This window comes from Heloderma suspectum, chromosome 2, assembly GCF_057233095.1.
Source record: "Heloderma suspectum isolate Gila_16-S chromosome 2, 16-S_ref, whole genome shotgun sequence".
Classification (NCBI taxonomy): domain Eukaryota; kingdom Metazoa; phylum Chordata; class Lepidosauria; order Squamata; family Helodermatidae; genus Heloderma; species Heloderma suspectum.
The window spans coordinates 46180905-46199615 of NC_139459.1; the positions used below are offsets into that span (position 1 = coordinate 46180905).

The 18711-nt window shown below is 42.7% G+C and overlaps 1 protein-coding gene across 3 annotated transcripts in view; it reads right to left on the reverse strand.

Moving 5' to 3' along the window:
* JMY (junction mediating and regulatory protein, p53 cofactor) overlaps positions 1 to 15701 on the reverse strand; it is an 84469-nt gene extending 68768 nt beyond the window's left edge. For all 3 annotated transcript variants that reach the window (XR_014787620.1, XM_084833393.1, XM_084833392.1), the window contains exon 1: positions 9170 to 15701. Coding sequence is in view for 2 of the 3 variants with exons in the window: in XM_084833393.1 (XP_084689519.1) it covers positions 9170 to 10144 (975 nt within the window). In the remaining variant the exon portion in view is untranslated. The remainder of the gene's footprint in view (positions 1 to 9169) is intronic.
* Positions 15702 to 18711: the final 3010 nt, after the last annotated feature.

The window sequence follows — 18711 nt, forward strand, 5'->3', positions numbered from 1 at the left end:
TTGAGGGTAATTTGGATACACTGTGTCCAATACAGGATGGATATCTTTTTTATAGCAGAATTATAAAGTTAGTCTAAGCTTTTATCTCCCTACTCCTATACATCATTGCCAGATTAATTTTACTATTCCAGACAGTTGGTTTCAAATGCCCTTTATGAATATGCTTTCTTTACAGAACAAACTTTTATTCCTAGAGAATACTGCATAAATTGTCAGGTGGGCAGCAGTGAATGATGCCTTATCTAAAATCTCATGAAGCATCCAAGTTAAATGTGAAAGGTTTTATCACTTTAAGAAATGATGCTTTCCTTTCTTTTCTTCTAGAGGTAGTAAATGGTGAAATACTAAGTATCCAAACCATGTTATTATTTATAGAAAACATGCACAGCATGGTTTCCTTTGCAGTCTGTATGTGGACTTCTTTTCAGGAGAAGCAGGGAAATCCCTGTATCAATTTGTTTAAGAAATAACACATTTGGCACTAGCATCCCGTAAAGTTTAGTAGGGAAAAGTATCACTGGTATTCACTTAGGTTACAAATGTGCTAAAGAATTGTACAACTGCCACTTTCTGGCCATGTTTGGATGTCACTTTAAACCATGATGGCTTAGTAAGCTACTCACAGTAGCTTATTTTTTCAATACTCCATGATGCCCCACCACACAACTGGGCTAATAAACTACTGTGCATAGCTTATTAAGCTACTGTACCCATCTGACCCTCCCCTTGTCCTGCTGCAGTCCTCCTGCCCAAGCAGTGGTGCTGTTTCACCCATTCATTACATCAAAGTAGGGGCTACAAGGAGCGAAATCCCAGTGTACACCCAAAAAAGGGTAGCACAAATAAACCCTTGGAAGTTTGCAGGATCAGGACCAAACTTCACAAACAGCCTCTCCTAGTCGGGATGCACCTGTGCAATTACCCCAGAGGAGGGAAAATCCCAGGTGCACCAAAAAGGGGAAGGCAGCTGTAACACCTTGGGGGTTTGCAAGACCAGGAGAAAAGTTCATAGGCAGCCTCCCCTAGTCAAGAGGAACCTGACACTCCTGCAAAAACCTCAATTGTGTATTTTCCCCCCAGCCATTGCTCTTCCTCTTTATTTTTTATTTTTCTTTTGCACTTTTGCTCATTTCCAGATTTGCACATTTTCAGAATTGTGAACAGGGTTTTCCTCTACTTTTTCTTTTACACAAATGCACATTTGTGCATTTTCACAATGGCAATCAGGAAAGTCTGTAACCGTGTAACTTCGCTGTGGCTGTACAGTGCAATCTGGGAAGGCTGGCATTGTCAGCAGGGGAGGCTGTCATTCTGTTACTTCACAGCTGCAGGATCATGCAATCAGGGAGGGCTGGCCACAACATGAAAAAGGGGGTGAGAGCTCTAGCTCCTAGACAGTTTGAGGGAATGGCACGAGATTGCACAGGTGGGGTGCCCTCATCAGGAGCTTTCAGATACTGTATTGGATAACTGAGCTATTTTGCCTCTTCATGGAAAAGTGCACATAACAGAAAAAGGGGATAGGAGCTATAACTCCCTGACAGTTTGTTGGAATGGGGCAAAATTGCACAGGTGGGGTGCCTTCATGGGGAGCCTTCAGATACTGTAGTGGATAATTGCAGAACTGCACTTCTTCATGGAAAAGGGAGCAGTTCTTTCCCTATTCCCCTATTTCCCAAGTTGCGCAGTTTCAAAGTAGCGATCAGGGAAGCCTGTCATTATGTAACTTTGCCATAGCAGGGTAGCACGACAGCACGAAGCTGTCATTGTATTAGGGGAAAGCTGTCATTTTGCAACTGTATCAGGGAAGGCTGTGTTTGTTGTTGTTGTGGTTGTCCTTGCTTGTCAAGATCTCAGAAAAAGGGCTCTGCAGGGTGGAGCAGAGCAGCTGCAGCAGTTTTGGCTGCTCTTTACAGATGACTCTGTAGGCGATCGGAATAAGCCACAGTGAACGCCAGATGACACAATAACCCATGGTAGGTTAAATAACGCTTATTGCAAACCGTGTGTTATCAGAGTTATTTCAGCCAAATATGCCATCGTGGATTAAAAAATTATTGAAAGATGACACAATAACCAATGATGGGTTAAATAAGCCTTCGTGGCTTATTTAACCCATCATGGGTTATCATGACATCTAAACCCAGTCCCTGACTCTTTTCTTAAGACTTCGCCTGAACTAAAAAAAAGTATATGGGGAGTTAATACTAACGTATGAAAATAGTGCCCAAGTATTAAAAAAAAGACTTGCAGTAATAAACCTGAATATTTCAGAATTATGACTTGCGTTGTTAACATCATTAAAAGCCACAGGAGAAATACAGCTGGCAGGGTCAGGTTGCCCATGGTTGAGATTTCATTGGTTTTAGATATTTTGTTGTACGTATCTTGGGAAGGATTTTTGAAATGGCAGTCAATATTTTTTGACAAAATAAATAAGACACTTCTCTATATAAAGATGTGGAGGTCACATATACTTAAGACTTATATAGTAGGGATGTATGAACAACATCAATCCCTAGCTTACTGTCCTATTTCCCAACCAAGGACACCACCACCACTACACCTATGCACATATAGGGCACATCACCACTCTCACACTCACACACACTCAAAAACACATACATACACAGGATGGAGGGTTCTCTCCTTTAGGGTGCAGGGAGGCAGTGTAACAGTGCTGGCTGCAGGTTTTGGAGGGCTCTTGGGCAAGACACCCTCGGTGGAGCCTCCTCCTTCAGTGAGTCTAACTTCTTATCAGCACTGTTGCCAGCTCCTTATCCTCTTCTTCATCATTGCTGCTACCTGCTTGCTTGCCAGACAGAGTGCCAGTGAGCTAATAGGCAGTGGCATCCACTGCTCCTCCTTTACACCACTACTCTGCTTGAGCCAGAGCAAAAGGAGGGTAAGAAACAGGCTGCAATGGTGAAGAGGAACAGCAGGTCCAGGGGGCTCTTGTCAGTAGCACCCCTGCTGGGGTGTGGCCCCTTGGTAGGTGTCCAACCACACCAACCCTTGATGCTGGCCCTGGGTATAACAGGCTTCCCTATGCCCAAATCCAAGCTGGTATGTCAGCACAGGTTGATGAACTCTTGGAAAACCCCTAGCAATCACAACCACTGAAATGGTGGATTATGGGGAGCTATGAAAAGAGCTAGCTGTGTTTAGCTGAGTAAAAAGGAGACTGAAAGAATATAAGTCTATTCTATGAATACCTTGAAGCAGTTTACAAGTATAGGAAGACAAATGTTTAAATTAAAAAGACACTAGGTACAAGGCATATAGCTTTGTACTATATTAGTAACTTTAGCTATTTTAGGAAACCTCTTATCTTTTAGAAGTATAAAATTTTGAAACCAACTCCCAAGAAAATCCATAGAAAAAAGGAATGTCAGTTATTTGAAAACATGAAGGATATTTTTTAAGAACATCATAAGAACAGACTTGGGGGGTGTCTCCATGAGCGATGTACTGCAGGGTTGCTGTGTTCAGAGCTCGTTCGGGGCATGTGACATCATGGCCATCTCACAGCCACCCCGTAGTTTCACGCTGAAAAAATGGTTCTTCTGAGACTACTTTTAGTCCAGTTGTTTTCTTTAATTCAGCTTGTCTATGCTTCTGTTGTGGTGTGCACCACCCTCCGCAATTGCTCCGGCATGATTTCCCTGCCCAGGGGTGTGTCTTTCACCTGGGCATTACCTCACTGACCCAGTCAAGGAGTATTTCCCCAATGTTTTCCCCGCCTGTGTTTCCCCGACGTTGCCGCCATTTCATGGCTGGTCACCAGAATTCTGAGCTACCTCATGGCATTTCCTTCACCTTGCCTACCACTAAAGTCTGGTGACCAAGCCTACGAAGTATAGGAGTGCTCTAGGCAGCCTCTAACTTCTTTTTTAAAGTAAAGTATTAGAGCGAAATAGTGGTTTTGTTGGCAGTACCTACACTCCCTATCTCACTATCGCGCATTTGCCAGCATTTCCTATACCCCCTTCAATACCCTAGGATGCAATTCATCTGGACCTGGGTACTTGAACTCATTTAAGGTGTTTAGATATTCCCTATCTCTGTCAACCTCACCCTGCACTCCTACCCCTTCAATCTGTTTCCCACCTCCCAGCCGAGCAGAGCAGAGGAAACTGCTCCAGCTGGTCTAGGGACTACAGAAGCAAGCAAGCTTCCAGAGAGCGAGCGATCAGAGTGAAGTTAGAGGAGTTGGACTTTGAGAGCACACACTAGCATTAGGATGCCACCAGTCTCTAGGACTGATAAAATACAACCAGTGCTTTGGAGCAGAAACTACAAGCTAGCCTCTATTTTGGAACATTTGGGACGGGCACAAGTTATAAGAAATAAGGCCTAAAACATTCACTCCTATCCCTGGGCTTAATGGAGCAGAAGCATGAAGTGTGGGTGCAATCATTAATACCCCATAAAAACACTGATCCTTTAATAAAATAATAAAGTGCAAAGGTTGTTGTATAGAATAAAATGACTACCCTGCACTTATTACGTCGCTGACTAATGTACGGAAGAATCAGACATATCAGGCTTACTCATTCCCTCCTCCTCTTCTTGTGCACAATGATTAATAATTTCCTATCCTTGTTTGCAACAAGCCATTATTTACCTTTTTATCCAAAACTATGGATCACAAACTAAGGCTGGCCTATTGAATCAGATCATCTAGCCTGGTATTATCTAATATCACTGGTAGCTGCACAACAGGGTTTTAGGCAATGGTCTTTCCCAGCCCTACTGTCTTAAGATTTTTTACCTAGAGATCCTAAGGAACAAAGCAAGGACATTCTGCACACAAAGCACGTGCTTTTTCTCTGAGGCATGGCCCTATCCTCTTACGAAGGTATTGTGACTTTTCTGCAATTTGAGGACCCCTGGTCTCATGGCACTGCTCCTCACAAAACAAGTAGTTTTTCAGCAAAACCCTATTTCTATATTTTTTACAACTTTTCTTGCTTTCTGTAATTGGTCTCTAGTCTAATTGGAGACAGAAACTGTAACACTGCAATAACAAGTGAAGTTGGAATGAGACTACTCTTTCTTTTTAGCTGTCTTGCAAATAGCCACTCATTTCCGGCTATATAAAAATAGAATGTGTTACACTTTATATAATCTTCTTGCTATAGTTGCATGAAAAACATATATAAACATCTAAAATTCTCCGCAGAGGCAAATACGATTGATAAAATGGCTTAAGCAATCTAGTGGCCTATAAGTGTGGACCACACATAGATGTCTGACTTACTATACAATATGCACCGAGGATCCTTGCTTACAATATTGCCCAATTATTTTGACATTAGTCAAGAAATAAAAGCTCTACATTCCTTGGAAATAAGAAGGCAAATTAAAGGAAGCAAGCCAGAACTCCCATTAACATACAGTCCCAGATCCTCTAAAGTACAAAATCAATTCAGGAAACCTGAACCAGCGAAAATATTTCCCTATTATGCATCGACGTATAGTTCCTTAAGCAACTATGCATAAAATTTAAAATAAACTTTTTCTTGTGCTTCTTTCCTATTATCTTCAATCTGTGATATATATACACAGTTAAATCTGAGTACCAAAATTTAAGCTGATATCAGTGGGATTGGCACATCAAAATTCAGTGCCATCAACAGCAATGCAACATTTTCCCTCTTCTGTGAAATACCCTGCTTGGGGGCACTGCATTGGGTTAGCCATCAGTTAAACCCATGCAACTTGCCATCAGTCATCTCTAATCAAATACTCTGACATTGCTAGTTTGTTTGTGTATCAAGCTGCATGTTAGAAAGCAGAAAATTCCTTTTGGCCCAGTATCTTTCAGAAGTAGGTAAAAACTGGAAATGGAAAGATATTTTTTCAGTTTGTTTTTACAATTCAAAATGTTAACTGGCAATGTATAAAATACAGTTTTTAAGAAAAGTAGAATGAGGAATAGAGGTCAGAAAACCAGCATCAATGAACACAATGGAAGGGATAAAGTCTATGTGACAATAAAAAGTCACAGAGATGTTTCATTTAAGGAGCAGGATGGGGAAAGATTGCCTCCTTTTAGTACAAATTGTATTGTCCTTATTCTTCTGTTTTCACCATTTTCAATTATTTACTTAAGAACATTTAGAATTACAGCACTGCAGCACAAAAGCACCTGTCAAACAAGATGTTCATTTAATTTTAGTTCAGACTATTATTTCCAGAAAACATCAAAATTGTTAATGGGCAAAAAAATTCTCATATTTCTTTTGATCACAATCTTCTTTGCAATTTGGATTCTAGTACAGTATCTCATTAAAATTACTGCAGAAGTTTAGAAAGAGTCAGAATTTAGCACAGAATTTAGGTTCAGTACTGATGAGAATAATTATTAAATGTTGCAAAATTCAATTAGATAATATATTAACCAAATAAAAACAAAAGATTGACAGTGTTAATGCTCAAAAACAATAAATAAAATGAATCTTGTTGTCCAGCTTGCCTCCCCTCTCGCCTCATTCAAAAAAGTTGAGTCATACAGCAGAATCTGTCAATTAGAAATAATTTTAGTATAAGAAATAAAACTGCATTTATTTTACGCTAATAACAGATATTTTAGAACTATGTCAACTTTACAGGTCCCCTTTGAGACAACATTTCCTCTAGTAGGGTTTTTAATTGCACAATTATTAGAATCCAGTATCTTCACCTGTATCTCTACCCTCTTGAAAGCAACTTTCAAGTACAGATGGCAAAAGTAATGTGAAAGAAAATATATATGAAACATATGAGTTTGGTAGGTTCACATTTCAGGAAGAGAACTGAGTCCCATCCTGAAGTGTGGAAAACCACTGCATCAGAATTACGCATTAATATTAAATGCCTATCATCTGTTCTTCCATTATCATGGAATAACTTAGCCAAGTGAGATATGAGCTGCTTGTTTCAAAGAAAGTCACTATCCAGCAAGTAACAGACAGTAGAAACCTGAGAGCCAGAGGAAAGAAAGCAAGCTCCCTAAATGTTCTCTTTTCTTAAATAAGAAGCACCTTTTGATTAAAGACAGCCGGGTCAGTTTACATAGCATGAACTAAGAGAGATAGTGACATCAGATATGAATTAATCTTTATTGGAAAGTAATTCATTAATTCAACCACCATAGGATGAGAAGGCTCACTGCCGTTACAAATAATACCCTTCCAATTGGATTATGTCCGCACTGTGGGTTACCTCACTCCGTTTTAGGAGGTTCTTCATTTGATGGGAGGTTGCCTTCAGTTGTTTTTACCCCCTATTTACTTTTGGTTGTTAGCATCTCATCTGTTCATAAATCCATTCCACATTTTCTCTTTCTCTATGCCTGTATACCTCAAAACTATATCACAGTAACCGGAATTTTCCTGAGGATGCAAAGGTATGGCTTGCTCATTTGTCACCAGGGGCTTCAAAAATGTATCATTCCTAGCTGCCAGTATCATATTTTTAGGCATCTGGGCAACGAGAGAAAAGGGATTTTCCCAGCTCTGAAAGAAGTGAAGTTGGGCATTTACTAATTCCAAAAGAGCACATATATGTCGAAACCATTTTGCAAATCTGTAGCGTTGAGCATGATCCCCAAACCAAAAAAAAATGTGAAAATTTGGTTCATCTGTCACCTTTCGTGCTAGACAGAATAGGGAAGGTGGTAAGGAGAAAGAGAAAAAGAAAAAAAATGTGGTAGCCAAGTTCAAGACTAATGTTTCTTATACTTTCTCTCTCTCTCTCTCTCTCTCACACACACACACACTTGTATTATGATAAAAAAAATCTGTTAAGTATTGACCATTCATAGGTTCTGTGTCAATAATTTCCAAATTAACTGTATGTAAAATCAACTTCAATATGGTACTGATTGTAATCTACACTACATCACAAATATAACAGATATTCACTAAAGTTAGCAGCCTTCACTGCTGATACATATACAAACAAATGGTAACCATGGATCTTTTTGTATTATTTTAACTATTTATATTCCAGCTTTCCTAAAACTAGTCCAATTAGCATTTTCGACCAATGCCTCTGTACAGTAAATGCAGATAATCAGCAGGACAACTCTGGAACAGCCAATGGCTCAAGGAATTACATCTAATTCAAGCCAAACATGGCCTTGTTGGAACCTATAGTTTAACAAACATTCATCTTGTGCTGCAAAGTTTAATGTGAGGAGCATGTTGAGCTGACAACTAAGAACCATTAGATACTTGGGAAATGAGTGGATGACATGGTTTTTCTCACCACCACACTCTTTATTCTACAAAAGTCAGAACATGGACTCTGAGGTATTCACACACACACACAAAGGTAACAAAAACCAAAGTCTGAATCTAAATGGTTTGGATAAAATTCTGGCCCTCAGCTCCAAAACTGACAATGTTGGAACATCCTACTTCATACCAACCACTAATTACTATTTTAATTAACTTCAGAGAGAATAGGATTTAATCTTAAAAAGAAGTATCTAAAGAAATCCAGTTTCTATTGCAAACAGATGCCTCTGACACCCATACTCCTGCCCAATGTTCTCCATATGCTGTGTCTACCACCAACCATAAACAAAGAGCTGATCTGGTGGAGGAAAAATATTGGCTTCTGATGTCAGAATCTCTCCTGGACACTTCAGCTTTCATTAATTTTACTACAGTCCATTTCCTCCTCTTAAGAACAGTGCCCAGCAGCACACTTAGCAAACATACCCAGTGTAAGATCAAACTTGACTACATCCAGTCACTTTTCTTTTGCGCTGTTAAAACAGAAACATGCAGTTCTTCCTTTAAAAGCCTCATCAGTGCTAAGTTTGGAAATACTAGTACACAAAAGAGCCCTGGATCCAGAAATCTAGATCCCTCACAAGTTTCCTTGGGAATACATCTGATTTTAAAAATGCATAGGGCTGCACAACTCCAAATTTTTATTTCCTCTGAAGAGAAATACTTTACTTGAGAAAATATAGACAGTAAGAGAGGAGGAACTGAAGCTGAAATCCTGTGAAAACTTATCTTGAGAGTAAGTCACACTGAACTCACTAGAACTTACTTCCAAGTAAGCATGCACAGGATCGGGGTGCTAGTGTAGTGCTGAAGGGACGACGACTACCAGCACGGTGAAAGGTTTTTCCTTTTCTTTTATCTGCACTGGGGGCCTCCCTCACCTCCTGGATGCGCTTGCGGGCTCGCTGCAACACTTCCTCGTAGCCCTTCTGCCGCAGCTCACTCAGACTCTCGTAATACTCCTCCGGGTCGTCCGTTTCGGTGAAGAGCACCTGGGAGAGGATTTTCCACCCGCAAGTGTCGAGGCAGTGGCCCAGGTAAACCTGCAGCTGGCAGCACAGCGCGTCCATCTCCTGCTCGGATAGCTCCGGAGCCCCGAATAGTACCGTCCACATGCCCGACGGCTCCTCGGGGAGGACTGGCAAGCAGGGCTCCAGCTCGGAATTCACCGAGCACAGCTGCTGGTGCACGGCCCGCAGGTCCTGGAAGGAGAAGAGGCCGGCCCAGCTGCACTCCTCCCCAGACGACGAGTCTGGCTCCGAAGAGGCCGCGGAGGGCGGCTCGGCGGCTTGAGGCCCGGCGAAAGGAGACGGCAGGAGGAAAGCGGCGCCACCCTCAGGCTCGTCCTTCCCCAACTCCAGAACCTCGATCTCCTCGGCCGCACAGGCCGCGGGGCTGAGCGACGCCTTCGGAGCAGCAGGAGGCCTCTGGGCCTGACTGCTCCTTGCCCTGGCCGGGCTCCTCTGCGGCGCCTCAGCCACTCGGCCGCCGGGGCTCCTCGGTAGCGACTCGGCCCGGGCAGGCGACACCGGCGAGCTCCTGGCTTGCCCAGGCTCGGCGGCGCTCCAGGCCGGGCTCCGGCGCACGGTGGGGCTCCGGGCCGCCTTGGTGGAGGCAGCTCGCTGCTCGCTTCCCCCGGGACTGCCGCTGCCGGCGCCGCCACGGCGGCGGAGCTCCCGGGAGCCGCTGCGCTGCCTCTGCGCCGTCCGGTTGTGGCAGGTGATGGCGAACTTGCTCTCGATCTCGTTCCAGGCCACGATGAAGACGAACTTGTGCTTCTCCCGCTCGTGGAAGGCGTGAGGCCTCACGGCCACCCAGTCAGCCTCCAACGTCTCCTCCAAGGCGAAGGTGCTCATGGTGGCCTCCGCACTTCCCTCAGTCACGACTGCCGCGCCGGACGGGGGCTCTTCCCCACCCGCGGCCGCCGTTGCCCGGGGCCACGCCGTCACTGCCCAGCATCAGCCATTTTAGCGGCGGGCGGGAAAGGGAAGGATGCGCTGCCGGCGGGGCCGGGCGGGATGCGAGGGGAAGGGATGAGGGGGCAGGCTCAGGCGCGAGAGAAGCGTCAGTCGCCACAACGGCCGCCGCCGCCGCCGCGGCGCTCTGCGGCGCGCGCGCTTCTCCCTCTCCCTCTCGGCTTTGTCGTCCCGAGCCAAGCGGCGGCCGCGGCCCCTCCTGCTGCCCGCCGGCGACAACGCAAGCCCGCACGGCGCCTCGCACAGGTACTTCGGGCGGTCACGTGGAGGCCCCGGATCTGTTTACACGCCGCGGCGGCGACGAAGACGACGAAGCAGCCGCGTTCCGGCCACTCACGCAGCCTGCCCCGCCTCCAGGCCTCGTCTCTGCCTTCCTCCCGCCCCACAGCGCGGAGCCCCCGCCGCCGGGCTGCGGCTCCTCCTCCCCGGCGCCTGCCGGCCGGGTGCGCGAGGGAGCGATGGGGGCAGGGAGCCCTTTTCACGCCGCCTCCTCTCCGGCCCGACAAGACTACCGTCTTTCTCCAGTTTCTCCCTGCCGGCTCGCCAGGAGCGCCTCCATTATCTCCCTCCGTCCCTCCCTCCAACAGTGTTCCTATTCAAGCCACGCAGGCAGCGCGCGTCAGGCCCAGCCTCCTCCCTCCCGGCTGCTGAAGGATGCGCATCTCCCGCGCACACCCAAGCACGAGTGCCTCAGCGCCGTCCTCTGACTCCAGCCCCTTCCCACAGCCGCCGTCGTGCCTATGGAAAGCAACGTGAACTGGTGGTGTCGGTGTGTGGCTAGTGCGAGGGCGGGGGGAGGTGGATAAATCTGGTAGTCCTGCAACTTTCCTATCAGCTGCATCTGTATGGCTGGCAAAAATCACTCCGCGCATCAGTTTCGGAAAATTGAGTTGCGCCACTGTGTCTCTTGGGTGTTGACTGGGGGTGGGGATGATGTATTTTATTCGTCTTCGGATTCTATATCCTGCTTTTCAAGTCCTCGCGGCAACTTACAGCCAATTTTTTTTAAGAGGGAGATGTGTGCAGCAACACAAATGGGTCTATCTTACACATCAATATGCTGCTAGGGTGGTCAGAAGTGGAAGTTAGAGGAGTCGGGCTTAAAATTTTGAGCCAGCATTAAGAAGCTTATTTTCAAGGCCAGGATATAGCCCTGCAGGGGTAAGAAGAACAAGCAGCTGATTTTGGAGTTCAAAAAGCAACAAATTACCAATTATTTTGTTTATTATTACAGTTTTACTACTATGGGAAGTAGCACTTGGATTTTCTGCCTCAGACACCACAATGCCTATCTTTGGCTTAGTCCTGGAATATGTGAAGTGATGATAAAGCAAATATTGTCTCTGAACATGTGCAGAGTGCATTCGTTCACCACTATTTACGTATCTACACATCATCCGAGATTAGGAGGAAGAGTTTCTTCCATTTTAGGAACTGGGTACCGATGGAATGGAACTGGCTTGCTTATTGCCATACCACTATGGATTTATTAATCGCTTATATACATTTTAATTTAATTTTTTGGTGAAATTTTGGAGGGTAAGCACAGCAGAGAGGATGAAGAAAGGTCACTAGGGGACCAGGTGGCTGAACTAAACAGACCATTGGAAGGAGACGAAGGAAAGCCAGCCGAAAGTTACAGTTGGATCCCAATGGCCTGAGCCAGCTGTTTTCCAAGAGTGACACATTTAACCTTTTACCACTCTTTCATTAAGGATTCTGATTCCTCAGATGGGAACAGGGCCTCTTTTACAGGTGCTCCGAAGCAAATTTCTACATTTTCAATGATACCACTGCCACCTCTATGATATGCTCAAACACATACATTAATATTTTCCATTTTCTTATTACATTTGGTATCGAAGGAGGGGTTAATGCCCACCATCTCTTGTTGGCACTGTTCTATTTTTCCTTTTTCCCTCCCTAAGGACATTGTGAACAGATTACTTTTTCAGTTTCCAGTTTTGAGAGAACATAGGCATATGTGAACCTCCTGTTTTTATATCACTGCTGTGAACTACATAATTTGAGACACTTCTGTGCTCAGGCTTCCCAGTCCATGTGTTAATGGCAAAACAAACACACTGACTTATCAGAAATCTTATATAATCTCAATATAGAAAAAATATCAGCTAACAGCAGCCCTGATATGATTGGCTTTTTCTTCGATTTCTGCCACACATCACCCACAGTCCAACAACATCTGGGAACCCAAGTTTTTGAAAGATTGCCCTAGAGCCCATTACTTAGCGCATACATAAACTGGCAGTATAAAATTTCTGCCACAATGCAAATGTTGCTTGATTCAGGGCTGAAAACTCAAGACACCTTACCAAGAAGGAACAGATACCGATTGAAGTAATCCAAATAACCCAATTAAAATAATGCATAATGATGTAGTGTTACAATATGGATTAACTCTGTACTAGGTTATAAGCAGATATCTTGGCTACTCAGCATGCATAGATCCTCATCTATAGTGTTATGAGTTTTAAGTATTAATTGAGCTCGCTTAGAGACAGTCTTGCCTTGCAGTGTATGCAATTCAAATGAACCCATAACCCATGGTTCATGAGATGCTATGGTTATCCCACCATCTGCAGTTAAAGCAGCTGCCAATTATATGCAAATCTTGCATTTACACAGCAATGTGCTATCCCATAGTGTGTGTGTGTGTGTGTGTGTGTCTGTGTGGTGAGGTTATCCCAGTGGTTTTGGAAACACATTTTTCATAACATCCAAAGATAAAGGGCTATTTTGAGGACAGATTCTCAGTGTACTTTTTATACTTAGATTAATTCACCTATGCAAGTTCAAAAGGTGAAATGATAATCAGTCCCAAGTATTACATGAGCAGGAAGCAACCTAGTGAGTCTGGATAATTAGGAGATTTCCATCAGTGGAGATTCAGATAATAGCAAGTTATATTCTAACGTGGTGGTGGGGAACCTTTTTTCTGTCAAGGGCCACATGCCCTTTGGACTAATCTGCCAGGGGCTGCATGCCAGTGATGGGCAGGGCCAGAGCCAAATGTGAGTGGGGGCAACTACTTTTCTCTCTGTCTTTCTGCCATCCCTTCTCTCTCTGCCACCCTCTTTTTTTCCATTTCTTTCTTTTTCTAACATTCCATCTCTTTTTTTCCTCTCTTGCTACAGGTCTGACATGATTGTTTTCAGATAGCTTAAAAGAATTAGGCCAGGGGCTGCAAAAAGGGGGGGGGGGTAAAGGCTACTGGATGTTCACCTCACCCTGTCCTAATGCCAAGGTCTAGAGCCTCACAGACCAATGAACCTCCTTTGCTCTTTTCTATGAGAAGAGAAATATTTCATATATACACAAACTATACCCACTGCCAGTGCTTGCATGGAGCAATATTTGCCATATAGAAGAGAATGGGAGAATCTTCATAAGCGTGAGGCTCCTTGGATAGTTGAGATAATGGACTAATGTCAAAATACATAATTCTAATAGAATAGAGGAATACTTAATCCAGAAAGAAAAGAAAACCAAGTAATATGGCTATATAACCACAATGGGAAACTAAACCCCAAAACAGTAAATCAGGAACTGAGGAAGAAGCCACAAACCACACAAGAGATCAATCTTATATCATAGCTGCTGGGTACATGTCTTTTAAAATGGAAATATAGCTTATTCATATAAGAAAAGACTAACCAATGTTGACTATTAAATCTATTTATTTATTTATTTAATTTATTAATCGCCCATCTGGCTGGTCACCCAGCCATTAAAACATTTATCTAGCATTCTAGAGGAGCAGTTGAATCCAGGATCTGCCTTCTGTGGGAGAAGGGGGTCTTCTGCAAGAAGGGCTCCGCTTGCAAAACTCCCTTCTGCCTGATTTTTGGGGATCCCCCCTCCCCACACACACACCACAGCTCACCCCTTTCAGCAGCATCTCCTGACTCTCTGTGTAGGATTTTCAGGAGGCTGAATGGGCTGCCAAGGGAAGAAGTGGGTGCGGCAGTCCATTTCTGCCAGCAGAGGTGATTCAGCATAAATCTGGATCCAGCCCTGAGAGTTTTCCCCCTTGAGAGCTGCATTCCCTCAGAACCAATCTGTCAAGGGGTGCATGTGAGCAGTGCCTTTTCTCTGTCTTTCTGGCACACACCCATGTCTGTCTGTCTCTTTCTAGTCAGGTAAATTTGCTTCCAAGATGAACCTGCTTCTCAAGTAGGTAGAAATTTTCAGTCATTTTCTCCTCCAGAGCATTTCCACATAAATTCTTTAGAAAGAAGCAAAGAACTTTTAACTTTTTCAGCACTATTTCAGATTAATCGTCCAGCCTTTATCCAATAACTCATTATAGTTGGGGAAAATAGCCTTTAATATGGTTGTTGTTTATTCGGTCAGTCGCTTCCAACTCTTCGTGACTTCATGGACCAGCTCACGCCAGAGCTTCCTGTCGGCCGTTGCCACCCCTAGCTCCTCCAGGGTCGAGTTTAATATGGTTATCTTCATGTTAATTTGCTTCCCATCATGTCACAGTGGAAAACATTGGGAAATAATTGCAAGTTGGGAGGAGGTAGCAGGCCTTGGTGGAGAAGTAAAGGATGTATTGAAAGATAGTGTCTTATCTAATTAACAGCAGACAGGCTCTCTATTTAATATAGTAAGACAGAACTTCCCTCTTGTTAACACAGATATTCACTGATGGAAAATAAATATTTGTTTTATGTAGATATTTTTATTCCACCATTCAACCAAGCTCCTGGGCGATTTATAAAGCAAAAATAGAATATAATTAAAATGATGAAAATATACAAACTATATTAACATAAGCAGGTCTAAGACAGCAGTCTAGTATCATCATAATCATTTTTAAGCCTAGGAAAATAAAAAGGTATTTGCCTGCTGCCAAAGCAACATCAAGGTTGGTGCCAGGTGAACCTCCCCAAGGAGACCATTCCATAAAGGGAGTACCAATACTGTAAAAGGTTTCTCAGATTCTTCCTGACAGCCAATTTCTGGATCATGGATTATGGGGGACATCCAAAGAATAATCTCTGTTGAAGGCTATAATATATACGTAGGTCAGCATGTGTATTGATAGGCAGTTCTTCAAACACCTTGCAAAGTGCTTTAAATGTCAAAACCAACACTTTGAACTGGACTCACAAATGGATCTGTTCAATTCACAAAGCATTGGTGTAATATGTCCATAATGGCTGATTGCAGTCAGCCATCTTCAAAGGCAGCCCCACTTTCAACACATTGCAGTAGCTTAATCTCAAAACAACTATGTAACAGCATGTCTGTGTAAACAATAATCCAAGAATTCAACTGCCTTCTCCACCAATTATTTTTGTATAAGTTTTTCTTGAATTGCAGTAGGATATCAAAATAGAATTGTCTCCCACTTGTTTCATAAACCAACAGCTAGGGGAGTGTAACATTTGGATTAAACTGCTGATTTCATTGTAAAACAAGGTATATTTGTGGAACTGATGAATGGCTTCTTTGTTAAGTATTTTCATAGGTGTGCCACCCATAACTGATGCTTACATCATGGATATTCAGAGTTATTTAACCTGAAGGTTGGGAGAGGCCATCAGTGTCACCACCAGTTTGGAAATCTAGTATGCACAATGTGGTTTACTAGCTACTAACAGATGTAGAGCATATACTGCTTTCTTCAGATACTCTTGCCAGCCAGCCAGCCAACCTGCCTTCTCCTATATCATGAGTAACATGTTAACAGAAGTTACATTCAGTTTGTTATGAGTATAGCCAATCCACAAAGGCTTTTTTCCTAGCAAGAAGATATGTATTCAGGAAAACATATAATAATTATAATATTCCATATTAAATGTTCAGCACAATTTTAATATTCCATATTAAACGTTTAGCACAATTTAACACTATATTGTCTGGCTTTTAAAAAAATGTAGAATAATGCATCCTGGATAGATATGTAATATATAACTTAAGTTTACATGTTTACCTATTTCACATGGTTTATAGTCCATTCTTCTGACTCATCACTTATGGCACCATTAGTGACAGTGTCATTTTCTGCTCAGAGCAAGACTTTGCCCATGAGTTTGAGGCAGAATAGCAATATAGCTATTTTATCTGTAAAACACCCAATGAAGTCTTTTGCTTTTATATAGTCACTTCTTGAAATATGCATCAGCTATAGCCTGATTGAAAATCTTTACCCACAAAGATCTAGACAAATGTTTCTATATCTACCATATGACCTTCGTATACATATAATACTAGTTAAGGGTTTCTACGTAACATTAGTTAGGGTGCAATCCTATGCATTTTCAGGAAGAAAAAAGTTTGTTACAGAAAAAGCCATGCTGGCTGGGGAATGCTGGGAGTTGTAGTACTTTCTTCTTTCTAAAAATGCATAGGATTGTGCCTTTGATGTCTTGCTAAATTGCTCATTCCCAGACAAAAATGTCACTTGCCCTTTACGCTGTGTAAGAACCCATACCTTCATAGGACTAAACTCCAATGTATCTCTAGTTCTGTACTTTCAAATAGGGTTCAAAAGATTTGCAAACATGTTTATCTGTACCTTTGCCTAGATATAGGTACCTTATCACATACAGTATGTTTATAATTCACATTGCATTCCTCATTATAGGCACATTTTATTTCATATAACTTTTACATATTGTTCTGTATTATGTTGATGGCCTTTGATCTCTGTAGGATTCCAATGGCTTTGTGTTATTAGTTGCCTGAAATACTGTGTTTGTAATCAACATTAATTTTGCAGAAGAACTTGAATATAAAAATCTATCCTAAAAATCCAAACTTAGACCATGCTAATTGCAGGCTATCATTTTATTCATGGTTTTTAAAATCTCACATGTGGTATTTGCATAAAAATATATCAATGTAGTGGTGTATGTGTTTGATGATACATAATGATCAAGGAAATAACCTATCATGGCATAATGGAGAAATTACAGATTATATCTTAGTGTGCGATGATATATATGTGAAGCATGTCAGTCTTTCAGTGTTGTTCCACATCTGCATTTTTATACCGTAAAATGCTTATTGTTGTGAAGTACTTATCTTTAGTAAGCCAGCTTACTCTTTGTTCCCTTTATAGATCTAGTTCGACACCTTGTTTTGCCAAAGTTTTGCTACTAGGTGTGTGTCATAATTTTTGCATTCTTTTTCATGTGAGGCAGTATATAAATGATACTTAATTTGTCATACATTCCTTTTTGCTGACTTTGTGCCACTTGACTTTAGGGAACTCTTTATATCAATTTGTCACCTAATGTATCAATTGTTTGTTTAAAACATTCTTGACTGGAATGTAACTTGGGTCAATTCAACAATTTGGTAGATGATATTACCATTCTTATTTGGAGTATGTCTCCTGTATCTTAAGAAGTAAAGAGTTTTTAAAACATACTTTTCCTGTTGATTTTACACATTTTTCCATTGCATATTAGATAATATTTTAAATTAATGTAATTATACTGTGCATTTATTTATATTACATATATTAACGGTCCCTTCTAATTGTAACTTTTCTAGAATTCCTTCTATACAGTCAAATCCAGCATTATGTGAGCAGACTTGGGCTCATGCAGCAGGAATCTCCCTTGCTCTCCTCCCTGCTGCAGCCCCCTGCACACACCCCAAATCTGCTATGAAGGTCCCCCAACCCTCTTGAGCAGGTGTGTGTGTGTGTGTGTGTTTGGGGGTGGGGTGTCAGGGAAAGGGGAAATCCAGTTCATCAGTTGTTTACATTCCACTGGTGGACATGGCATTGGATCCAATCCATAATGATTTACAGTGCAATTCTATACATGTCTACTGGGGAATAAGTCCAATGGGACATACTCCCAGGTAAATGGGTATAATTACTTGGGGGTAAGCTCCATTGAAGTCAATGGGACTTAGTTGTGAGTAGGCATATATAGAATTGTGCTATTAAATAAAGTAAAAAGTTCTGCCTCAGGAGGAGCTATCGTTGCTAAGATATAGGGTTTGATCCAGATAAGTGCTGGTGAAGGGGGTGGCCAGAAGATAGTTTTCCACCCCTTCTCCCCCAGCAGCCCCCACAACTCAAAAAACCTATCCTGAGTTATGGTGTAGTGAAGCCAGGGCTCACAGGGGTGAAGTGTCTGTTGTTGTTGTTGTTGTTGTTGTTCAGTCGTTCAGTCGTGTCCGACTCTTCGTGACCCCATGGACCATAGCACGCCAGGCCTTCCTGTCCTGCGCTCTCTCCCGGAGCGTGCTCAAGTTCATATTCATTGCATCCGTGATGCTATCTAGCCATCTCATCCTCTGCCGTCCCCTTCTCCTTTTGCCTTCAGTCTTTCCCAGCATCAGGGTCTTTTCCAGGGAGTTTTCTCTTTGCATTAGGTGGCCAAAATATTGGAGCTTCAGCTTCAGTATCTGTCCTTCCAATGAGCACTCAGGGTTGATTTCCTTTAGGATGGACT